This window comes from Notothenia rossii, assembly GCF_949606895.1.
Source record: "Notothenia rossii genome assembly, chromosome: 10".
NCBI lineage: Eukaryota > Metazoa > Chordata > Actinopteri > Perciformes > Nototheniidae > Notothenia > Notothenia rossii.
This window is the reverse complement of record NC_136908.1, coordinates 60,011,411-60,024,297: the sequence shown is the minus strand read 5'-3', so window position 1 is coordinate 60,024,297 and position 12,887 is coordinate 60,011,411. Positions and strand designations below refer to the sequence as shown.

At 39.8% G+C, this 12,887-nt stretch overlaps 1 protein-coding gene across 1 annotated transcript; it reads right to left on the bottom strand.

Annotated features, from left to right (window-relative positions):
* Positions 1–5,421: 5,421 nt before the first annotated feature.
* ube2nb (ubiquitin-conjugating enzyme E2Nb) lies at positions 5,422–12,870 on the bottom strand. Its single transcript, XM_079656095.1, has 4 exons — positions 12,760–12,870; positions 10,537–10,783; positions 9,006–9,146; positions 5,422–5,830 (listed from the first exon to the last, which is right to left on the bottom strand). The coding sequence occupies exons 1-4, from the start codon at positions 12,787–12,789 to the stop codon at positions 5,787–5,789; spliced, it is 462 nt and encodes a 153-aa protein (XP_079512221.1). The 5' UTR covers positions 12,790–12,870; the 3' UTR covers positions 5,422–5,786.
* Positions 12,871–12,887: the final 17 nt, after the last annotated feature.

Sequence of the window (12,887 nt, the reverse complement as noted above, 5' to 3'; positions counted from 1 at the left end):
GATATTTCAATACTTATCAGGAGATGAATGGAGGGAGAGAAGCTGCAATGAGGAGAAACAGAATGAACAAATGACCTTTTGACAATAACTCTCACAGTATACTGCCATTTAACCGTAAATTAGACAATTTCCTTTTTCTTGGTAGTAGTAGCAATTTTTTTTAACCCTTTAATGGGTAAATTGCTACTACTACCAAGAGAAAGGACAGGTATCTTGTTCATAATAGTATGTGTCTGCTAGCACCCTTTCCTCACATGCTTGCAGTGACTATTGCAACCACATAAAGACAGACACACACACACACACACACACACACACACACACACACACACACACCACTTCAGGGGACATTACATTGACTTACATGCATTTCCTGGAGACTTATCCTAACCTTAACCATAACCAACACATGCCTAACCCTAACCAAGTCTTCACCCTAAAATTAATGATTCACCTTATGGGGACCTCCATTTTGACCCAATAAGGGAGATGAGTCCCCACACGTGACTGTGTAAACAGATTTAGGTCCCCACATGTATAATAATGCTAGGTCACACACACACACACACACACACACACACACACACACACACACACACACACACGCACGCACACACACACACACACACGCACACGCACACCTATCCTTTCCGCAGTGCCTGTTATTTATAGAGGGAGTCGGGGAAGTGGAAGGACGGCCCGGGACAGCCTGTTCTCTGTGGATGACGTCACGGCAGCAACAGAGGAATCCCAGCCGACAACACAGGGCTCGACAATATATCCGTATTATTATATTGATTAGAAACTATGGATAGATTTCTGTTATTGTAGTGTTGCACAAGTGTCTTTCTCAAGAATAAAAACTCAGGTGAAGCTAACAGGCTCAATACTTTGTAATAGCTTATAGCTTACAATGCCTAATTTGCATTGTTTAGCTCAACTAAATGTAGCTAACCTTTGGTACATCTAAACCAGGGGTGACAAACTCAAGGCCCGGGGGCCAAATCCGGGCTGCGACTTCATTTTTATGTGGCCCGCAAGAGCTTGCAAACAATATAATACGTTTATACGGTTACATGCTACTTTACAGTATATCTATTTATGTTCATTTTAATTAATTTCTTATTTTATAGTTATTTATCATTTTTTATTAATCCGTGTGAATCTGTGCTGTCCTGTTTTTCAATCTTACCCTGTTGCTGTTAAACTACTGAATTTCCCCACGGGGATTAATAAAGGTCCATTTTATCTTATTTTACAGAAGCATGTTGCCCATAAACTACATGTCCCACAATGCATCTCATTTTGTGACATGCGCACCGAAGAGACTTGCAATTATGTGCCCTAGACTTCTGCTTTCAGACGTAGTTAATTAGGAAGTTATTACCCTATCCGATAGTAATCCAATGCAGAGGCAATATTGTAATATAACACATTATTTCATATATATTATGTATTTATATATTATATATAGTTACAACCGGCCCTTTGAGTGCAACCATAATGCTAATGTGACACGCGATGAAATTGAGTTTGACACCCCTGATCTAAGCTAACGTCAAATGCTATCTCTCAGAGACAGTATTGGGCTTACAATGGAGTCAAGCTGAAGATATTAACGTTTCTTAAGATTAGTTAGATTTCAGATAACTGTATTATTTGAAAGCAATAATATTAAGTTGAACCAAAACATAATGTATGCAATCCCCGATCTTAGATGACAAGCACATCTAGAAATAAACAAAATAGTTAAAGATGAACAAAAACTGCCTCAGGTACAAGTGAACCGGATAAATGAACAAGTACAATGTTAGTGTCTTTTCCCTAGAGAGAGAGAGAGAGGGTCAAAGAGAGAGAGAGAGAGAGAGAGAGAGAGAGAGAGAGAGAGAGAGGGAAAGAGAGACACGCACAACAACACATAACAGCTGTTCATCTCCTGACAGCTCACTTCTCATTACTCCTCTACTTCATGTGTCTATGTTTTGTTTCTTTCTTCATTTGATACTTGCGGTTTTGTAATCATATTGTTGTAAATTGTTTAATGAATGAATTGTATTTTTCCTTATCATTTCATTATTGAATTGTATTATCCATGACGCTTTGGCAATATTGTTCATCTGACATTTCAGCTTACATTTCTAGCTGAAATGTAATGTTTTTATCAGTAGTGGCTAACAAATACACTGAATTGTGTTTAGTTATACAAAATGGCTGATAAATATCACTTGTATTTTCTTGTCGTGGATGTTGAAATTGAGCCTCGGAGACTGGCTAATGTTTTGCAGGATATATCAGACAGTCAGGGGAATCATTTCCTGCACTTCCACTCAAAGAATGGCAGCATACCAGCCTCAATGACTCACAGTTGCCATATAAACCGGGCCATAATCATAAAACATAGTGCAGCCCTTTGTTTTCTGGTGAGGAGACGTGAAATACACGGGCCTCCAGGACAAGTGCCGCTGTAAAACTGAGGCCAAAGACCCACAGATTGTGTTTGCTCATGGTATCCAAACATCGTAGACAAATACCCTCGTGACAACCTGGAGGGAGGAAGTTATTCAAACAGAGATAAATGCAAGAAGAGGAACACACGCCAACACTGAAAAACACATTATACCGAGTTATCTCAGTTCTAGTGAGCAGGTGTGAGGTGGGGAGATCCACTGTTTGCACGCAGCGCCATCTAGTGGCTTCCTATGATAAAGCAGGATCTAAAGGGGAGTGGGTTTCCAATTAGCTTACCATTATGCAAAAATGTACAGATCATAGAAGAAAATGCTTAGGTTAAAGCAGAGGAGTCCAAACTTTTTCATCTGAAAAGTGGGCTTATTAACACATGAATACTGCGTAATATGTTTACATACTGTATATATTTCAGAAGTACAATATAAGACAAGCGCAAGTTTCATTTGTGGGCCATATACCATTATACTTTTTTAATTTGCTGAGGGCCGATTCAAAATGGCCCCCGGGCCGTAGTTTGGACACCCCTGGGTTAAAGTATTGGCCAGCTGTTTATTTTTTGTATTTAATGTTTGTGTGTTTCATTCTTGCACACTTAATGTAATTAGTATCATACTTTTATATTGTGTTCGCTGTAATATAGGGCTGTGTCAGATACTTAACAGTGTATCTTCAAGGTCAACTTCGATATTTTCAGTTTTATCTTCAATATCTTTGATGTTTATATATATATATTTTTTTTTTTAAGTAATTTTTTTGATTACTGTCAAAATGCTGCTGTGATAAGATATTTTCCCAACTTGGGATAAATAATGAATATATCTAAAAGGAGGCATTAAACACGCATTTTCATACATTGCACTTAATTGACTTAATGGTCACATGACATGGCCATTCCTACTGATCCTAATTCCATTGTTGAGGTCTACTAGAATAGATTTACATTGCTCAATGTTCCAAACTCACATTGGTCAGTCCTGCACAGCTTGTTGGAGCTCACCAGAGACATGAAGCTACAGTATCCAATAAAGCAGTGACCGGCTTGCCAGCTTTATAACGTTGAACACGTTCCTCTTTTTCGCCAATGGGCCTCAGCTCTGCCCGGGCCGGGTGCAGACGAGCCAGCAGCTGGTGACCGGCTTCCTGCAGGAGGAGCTGCAGCAGGACGTCCCCACCGGCTGGAGGACATTAGCAATATAGCTTTATCAAACACCTCTGACATTTAACTCAGATATCATTTTAAAATTAATCCAAATGTTTTTGCCTTAAATCAAATAAAATATACTAATTCGTGTCATATGTTACTGTAACTAATAACTCTTTGCTGTAACCTCCAAACTCCCCCCAACATAAACCAGACGTTTACTTACTCAGTTTATTTACAGAGCATTTGAAGAGCCATGGATGCAAAATGTACTGCATTTACTAACACTGCACGGGGAGACGAATAATCACACCTCTCAGTATGTTTGATTCATGCTTTTCTAAAATCCAGTGAGTGTTTCTTGGTTATGGTTAGTGGGAGAAACAATCAATTAAGCAGGTTTTTTTACGCCTTGCTCCTCTCAGCCTCCACACTTGAGTAAATGTAGTAGTTAGAAAGAGTTGGTTAATAATTCTGACAGGACACAAACCGATCTAAGCAACACCAAGTCGTCGATAATCCAAAAAGAGGGCTTAAAAAAAGTTTTACAACACAACCTCTTACGTCAATTTTGAGGGACCCTTTGGCCCGATAGAGAGTCTGTAATAGCCTTTGATCTTGAGTTATTTTTATTTTGCCACCACAATGACCCAATCAATTCAATGCACTTGCAAAATCATCACAGATCAGAATCATGGGAAGAGCAGAAGCAGGGGAGACAGACTCAGAAGAAATCACGGCGATTGACAACTTTTTACCCGACGACAAAGCCTTCAAAAAAAAAAAAAAAAAAAAAAAACGTTCCTCAGCCCTCTAAAACACTAACAAGAACTTTACCACCAACCGTCCGGATGTTGGGTTATGGTACTTGCCTTTTTAATGAAGGAACACTGAAAATAAAATAGAGAAGAGGCAACATAGATAGTATGGACAAACAGTTAAAAAGAAAAAACAACTCAGCATCCTACACCCTTTAAAAAAAAAAAAAAAAAAAAAAAACATTTAGAACACATCCTCATAGTCTGCTGCTAACATGCTAACATAGGGACCCTTTAACAAACTATTTTCTACTTGTCTGAATGTGTTGGGAATGGCTTTCTTTACGCATGTGGAAATAATCTGCTCACCCTCCCCAAACGAATACAACCTTGACCTAATTTTGATCATGATCAGATTTTTAGATAATCATAACAATTATAATTGGCCATCTAATCACACCATCTATCAACCGATGTTAATAATGACGAGATATGCAAAATGATGGGGTCACTCTGACACCGAGCACGGACCAAATGTTTTTAAATGTTAGCCGTTAAGTACCGAGGATCCTCTACCTGTACATTTGGCAGGTATACAGCAACCGTCTGCTAATTTTAAATTTCAAATGCTGGAATGAACCTCCTTCGGTTGTCTGTGGATGACCAATTTTGCAGCCGATTGGCACTGCATGTTAGAGGCGGTACTTCCTGGGTGGAAACCTTGAAATGTACTCGTCTAATTTTAGAAATAAGATACTGTGCGACACAAATATTCAGTTCTACCTCTGTGCTCGGTACAAAGTGAGTAGATGCTAAGCTACGGAAGCTACAGCACCTGCTACATATCTAGTGTTGTGACGTGTTGGTGTGCAGAGGAGTGGAAATCAAACTAACCTTATCATCGGCTATTTTCCCCCAAAAGAGTAAAGACAAAAATTCATCAATTCGTGTTCAGATTCCCCGTCTGCTAGTGAAGAGACATCGCACACTAAGCGTAGAAACAACACAACATGTCATCCCTCACAAAAGACATACAGATGTGTGGACAAATAATGCATGTGTTAAAAGAAGAACAGCTTTAATGCATGTATAGTTTGCAAACGTACCAGTATGTGCCTTGTCCAGGACAGCATATCGCAAGTTATTTTTAAGACTGTAGTGGGGAGGGCGTCGTTCTCTGTCCATGCATTTAAATAGCAACACGGGGGGGGGGGGGGGGGGGGGGAGGCTAACACACACTTAACGCGCCTTAGAGAGGAAATAAGTCACCCAGAGGTCTGCAGCAGTAAATCTCATCGTTTCGTTCAAATAGATTTGGACTTAATATCTTTTTTTTTCCTGCTGTTTAAATTTGAATGTTGTTGACAGAATAGGAGTACATTTTGTGGATCACATTCAGACGCCTCGTCTCTCTTCTTCTATACTTCAGTGTTGCCTGCGTAGAGCCTGGTCCATGATCGGGCTGTGGGGGGAGGGGGGGGGGGGGGGGGGGGAGACAAGAGAGAAGATATGAGAGGAGGGTGTGAGGAGGACATGGTGGATAAGAGCAGTGTGGCAAAGTGTACACAGATAATCAGACTAACTCCTGTTGTGTTTGTTTCTCCCCTCTTTTGGTGCTCCCGCTCAAATGTCTCTTTTAAGTGCTCTTACATTAAAGGTCCCCTATTGTTACCTTGGTTGCTGATTGACTAATGGTTACTCAAGCCAACACATCGTTATGACATCATAAAGTGTCCAAAATCTGATCAGCTCATTTTCAGACAGGTTTTTATAGAAATGGATCAAAAAGAGAGAGAATCTTTGTTCCTGAAACTTTCAGAGTCTCTTTGCACAGAGGGGACACATGTTGATGTAGAAGAGACATGAAGAAGAGGGGACACATGTTGATGTAGAAGAGACATGAAGAAGAGGGGACACATGTTGATGTAGAAGAGACATGGAGAAGAGGGGACACATGTTGATGTAGAAGAGACATGAAGAAGAGGGGACACATGTTGATGTAGAAGAGACATGAAGAAGAGGGGACACATGTTGATGTAGAAGAGACATGAAGAAGAGGGGACACATGTTGATGTAGAAGAGACATGGAGAAGAGGGGACACATGTTGATGTAGAAGAGACATGGAGAAGAGGGGACACATGTTGATGTAGAAGAGACATGAAGAAGAGGGGACACATGTTGATGTAGAAGAGACATGGAGAAGAGGGGACACATGTTGATGTAGAAGAGACATGAAGAAGAGGGGACACATGTTGATGTAGAAGAGACATGGAGAAGAGGGGACACATGTTGATGTAGAAGAGACATGAAGAAGAGGGGACACATGGTGATGTAGAAGAGATATGAAGAAGAGGGGACACATGTTGATGTAGAAGAGACATGGAGAAGAGGGGACACATGTTGATGTAGAAGAGACATGAGGAAGAGGGGACACATGTTGATGTAGAAGAGACATGGAGAAGAGGGGACACATGTTGATGTAGAAGAGACATGAGGAAGAGGGGACACATGTTGATGTAGAAGAGACATGAGGAAGAGGGGACACATGTTGATGTAGAAGAGACATGGAGAAGAGGGGACACATGTTGATGTGGAAGAGACATGAAGAAGAGGGGACACATGTTGATGTAGAAGAGACATGAAGAAGAGGGGACACATGTTGATGTAGAAGAGACATGAAGAAGAGGGGACACATGTTGATGTGGAAGAGACATGGAGAAGAGGGGACACATGTTGATGTAGAAGAGACATGAAGAAGAGGGGACACATGTTGATGTAGAAGAGACATGGAGAAGAGGGGACACATGTTGATGTAGAAGAGACATGAAGAAGAGGGGACACATGTTGATGTAGAAGAGACATGAGGAAGAGGGGACACATGTTGATGTAGAAGAGACATGAAGAAGAGGGGACACATGTTGATGTAGAAGAGACATGGAGAAGAGGGGACACGTGTTGATGTAGAAGACACATGGAGATGTGGATGTTGCATAATAGGTGACCTTCAAGAGAAACCCTTAGTCGTCTCCAGATCTGATTGAATATCCTGATAAGTCAACAATGTAAAACCACATTAACATGATGTCCATTTGAGTGTGGATGATATGATGGATGAACATCAGACATTCTGACCAGTAACACATCGACTAAACCACTCAGAATGTAATCAAAGTGGTATATGTTCAAATGAGTACTGTGGAGGATACCAGAAGACCTTGAGGCAATCAAATGTAAAACACAATATTTATGAAAGTAGTAAATCGGTCCGATTTGACCCGAACACGACAGGAAGGTTAAAACTAGGGCTGCTCAATTAATCGTATTTCAATCGCGATTATGGCTTGCAACGATTACGAAAACAACGTAATCGAAATAAAACGATTATTTCTTTATTATTATATATTATAATTAAAGTTCAGGGTAATCAACTATTAAAAACATACTGTTCACTTTTTCATGTCAATGAATAATCACATTTAATAATCGCAATTACAATTATTGACCCAAATAATCGAGATTATGATTTTTGCCATAATTGAGCAGCCCTAATGAATAGAAATCCAAAACAATTAGATAATCAGCTAACGTAAAATTAATCAACCATTTTCATGATCATTTAAACAATGAGAACATTTATGTGAACAAGTTTAGTTGGTTAACTAACCATCACTCAACTAATTGGTTTGTCGAACGCCAGAAATATAATTGCCAACTAAGTTGAAAAGAAAGTAAGTGAACAAGTAAGTGCAACAAATCTCAGAAAAACAAAAATTGTCTCTGACAGACGGATGTTAATGAATTTCAGCCAAATGTAAATCTTAATGAAAACCACCAGACAGGGGTTTAGACTGAAGCTGTACAGAACTTATTAAAAGCATGTTAGCATTAGGAGTGGGCAATATGGGATAAAAGGGATATTCATCGATACACATGACTCGCTTTTCATTGTTTTGGGAATGAAAGGGAATATATCTAAATAAAATAGATCAACAGGGATGAAGTAAGATAAGGGCCAATGAGTGTCTTGGGATGACACTCATAGCCTCATTGGGATTTCGGTGCAGAATCATGCTCTACTACATAAACCATCCTAACATGGATATAGAAAGAGTTTGAAATACAGAAGCTCGACACATTGGTAAGCCCAACGATGCCCTAATTTGAGCTAAAAGGAGAACATGGTTACCACAGTAACGACACAGCGTAGTCCATGTTCTAGAAGTACCAGACACCGCTGACTGATATGAAAGCGCCTGATATTTGAACTGAATTCATTTTACTGCTGAGTGTAACTGCTTGGCCATTTGACACCCTTGTTTGTAGTACGTTTAACCTCCCTTATGCGAAACCTGTTATGGTGTTTAGTAACCCCTATGCAGAGCTTCTTTTACACGGCCGAACAACACGGAGATCACGGGACTCAGAACTGTGAGCTACTAAAAGAACCGTCGTCATTGGACTTTGTTTCTCTTGATTTAGAGAAGTTACCTCAGTCTGACAACTTGGAGATTTAATAACTGCATCAATTTGAACCTTTGTTCCTTCCGGCCACGTTTTCTGTTGACATTAACTTTATTTTTTCATTTCAGCTGACCCTGGGTGCTTTGATGGATATAAACAAGACATCAATCCTCACCTGTCTCAATGGCATTGCTTTCGTTTTTCTTCCACTGCTCTGCAACATCGTTTGCCAGGGGGTCATCTGGGTTGGGAGCACTTAATAACGCCTGGATAGATAGCAACACTGTGCGGATCTGCAGGGCTGGAGACCACTTATCTGCAAGAGAAGTTCAGAAAGAGACGCACAAAGAGAAGACGCTTAAAATCTAAAAGGAGACTTCAGGCAAAGAGAACTGGAGAGGAAACGTAATAAAGGAAAGCCAGACGGGCTCTTGTAAAAGTAGTCAAATCAAATAGAAATATGGGCTAGGGATAGGGACGGGTATCGTTTGAAATTTATCGATTCCGGTTCTTATCGATTCCCCGTTTCGATTCCAAAATTGTAAAATTGTCAAACGTTTAGATAACAAAAATATCTTTAGCCTTTTAAGCTTTAACTTTTTACAAATAAAAATATACATGCAATACAAATGTATCGCACAATAGCTGTGCTTTATTTTAACTGAGCTATGCCTGTGGCAAGCTATTAACAGGCATTACACTGTGCCTTGTCTTTTTCTTTCTTAGCGTAGTGGAGCCTCACTTCAGAGCGTTTACCGCGACCCATCTTTGGTGTCATGAAGTCACTGAGCTCGTGAACTGTCTACGGGAGGGCGGGGGGAGCCTCGCTGCGAGGCAACTGTGGACCTCTGTCGCCTGTCAGCGCAACTTACACGATGTCGTTTAAAAGAATTAAGGGCGGTGCCGGCCGTCAGCGTACCGAGCCGGCCGTTCTGTGATTCTCCAGGTCCACCCTGTATTCCACCGGGTCACCGCGATGCAGACGGACCCGCTGGAATACAGGGTCTACTGCGTTTAGGAACCGTTAAGCAGAACCGAAATTGTGTATTTTGTATGGGTACACGGTACCGAGTTTCGGTTCCCAACCCTAGCTAGGGACAAACATTAAAAGCAGATCAGTTAGTCTGTGAATCAGAGACTGTTCCATTCTATTCTTTAATAACTTAAAGGCAAGTTTAGCGACGCTGTTCGGCTCTTGTCAGGTAAACATGACCGTGACGTTGTTTACCTCAAAACTTGATTTAACGGTTGTAATCACTTCTGTTTCCTCAGGCTTTATTCGCCAAGGATACATTGTGAAGAACAGCTGCTCCTTAGCCATCTCATATCATGAGGGAAATTACATTTCTCCTCTTTGACTTTATTCTGATTGTGGCGATAAAAACGGTATCTTTGATTATATGTCAGGTTTGATGTAAATGCAACAGGACTGCGAATAGGTAACACATTTGATATTACAATGAAACAAATGACATTGACTCTTTGCAGCTCCATAATCAACAGACAGCTAAAAATAACTGTTCTCTGATTTTCTACATCAGATATCCCTAATTTTTTCCTACACGTTAACTGTCTATGATTATGCTTATAAGTGCAAATGTTAAGGTTTATTAAAAAAAAAATCTATTTTACAATCCTTCTGTGTATAAGGTTTTCAGATTAAAGGAAAGATAACACGTTAGTTTCCCTATGATAAGGTTTCTTACCTTTCAAAATGTCTAAACATATTCTTCCCAGTTTGTCAACATTGGGGTGGTAGATTTTGGTCATGAATCGCACTTTGGGAGCCGCCATGGGATACTCTTCTGGAAGAAATAGTTCAAGTTTAAATGTGCCTCCTTCAAAAGGAGAGTCTTGAGGCCCTGCGATGATCACATGGAAGTAGCGTGCGTTCCCTTCATCTGGCGTGGCCGTGATCCCAGGGACCGGCTCTGCCATCAACCGCTGCGTCTCCTGAGCAGAACAGAAATACACAAAACGATGTTGACATTTACGAGTACAAAAATATTGCTGTGGGTGTGGATTGTCCAGTTGGTAATGAATGGCAGGACACACTTTCACCCTGCTTAGTCACACACACTTGTACAAGCCTTGCCCACATTCAGACAAAGCCACATTCCATAAACTGTTGGTGTTTGACTGCTAGTTTGACAGTACGATGACAAACATTAAATGGCTAATTTGCTGATTAAAAAAAAACATTAATTAGGGATTCTAGTAACATGGTTTTTATTGTAGATTAATCTTCTTTGTTCTTGCTTTAAATGCCAGAAAATATTTCAAAAATTAAAAAAGTAAGGTCTTTATACTGCTTGTTTTGTCTGCCTACTATCCAAAATATATGGTGTTACCACTACACAAAGCTTACTAAACCAGCAGGTATTTAAAATTGTACCATTGGATTTGTAGCACTTAATGGACAGCCAATTCATTATTTCAAAAGGCTTTGTTTAATTTTCTAAATAATAGACGTGTTATTTCAGCCCCCAGTTATTTTAGGATGTAACAGATGATACACGTTTGTATGGTGGCGTAATTCTGAGTTTTACTGCAATACAGTAGGCCAACGACACTATGGGAACAAAAAAGGAAGTGAAACATTTTTTTTATTTCTGCATTTAAAAAAAAGCAGATGCACCGATATCTGCAGTCAACAGGAAGTAGACTGGTTAAATCTCGTCTCAAATAGCGCACATGCCTTCGTTGAGATTTGAAAAACAATAAATAGATGCTGGAAGTCAGAGGTGGGAGAAGTACTCAGATCTTGTACTTAAGTAAAAGTACCAGCGTGTAGGAATACTCTGTTACAAGCAAAAGTATTAGCATCAAAATATACTTAAAGTAGCCATTGTGCAGATTGGTCCATTTCAGAATATTATATATGATATGTTTTATAATGATTGATCATTAAAGTGTTCTCAAAGCTGGTAAAGGTGCAGCTAGTTTGAATGACTTTGTATACTGCAGGGTAGCTTGTGGATTTACTCCAGGTGGAACTAAAGTCTGATTTAACACTTGATTATATTTCACATCATTCATCTGTAAAGTAACTAAAGGTATTACAAATATAGTGGAGTAAATTTGAACCTCTCAATTGTAGTGGAGTAGAAGTACAAAGTAGGAAAAACATTGAAATACTCAAGTAAAGTACTTAAGTACAGTACTTGAGTAAATGTACTTAGTTACTTTACACCACTGAGTACACTGGTAAATCGGGTCGTTAATAGCGTATATTCCTTCACTAGGATTCGAAAACAAACTCTCCATAATGGAAGCTTGTGTTGTGTTTTCACTTCGCTTAAGGTTGTTGTAAAGGCTGTAAATAACCTGCTAAAGCCGATAAATATGATGCTGGACGAAGTGGCGGAACAGGCTGCTTGAGGCCTGATGGAGGAAACCGCAACGCAAAGGGCCCTTACATTTCTCCCTATTTTTTCATTTCATATCATACAAAAATAAACAAAATGAACATTGTTGCTTTGAGTAAAGCATTTTCATGTTCTGAAACCACAAGGGCAGCGTTTTCACATCCAGACATGTGTACCAATCACCCAAAAGCTACAACTGCTAGCATGGCTAACATTAGCGAATCCATTCATATGGCGACTAGGACAAAATGTCATAATTTGTTGATTCATATCATACATTAGCAACCCACTGTTGTATCAACTACACGTAAAGCACGACAATAAATCTAGTGGAGAACATACAACACAGCTAGAGAAGAAGGGAGTGAACGGAAGTTGAAAAACAAAACAGAAAAAATAGCGAGTTAGCTTGATATGAGCTAACTATGCTAGTAATGCTAACGCCAGAATTACACGTTTTTTGTTAGTAAATGTATTTTCATACTCTCACAAAATACACTTATCAATACCCCACGACCGAGTGTGTTAGTGTATAAATACAATGTGTGGTGTAAAGTGTACCTTTATAATCCTACGAGGCAAACCGGCCATCTTGTGTTAGCTATTATATTTTTAGCCGTGGACTCGCCTTCTCTTCAGGTCGGATTGACTTAACTGCGGGGCGGGGGGCGGGGCTAATAACTCAGACT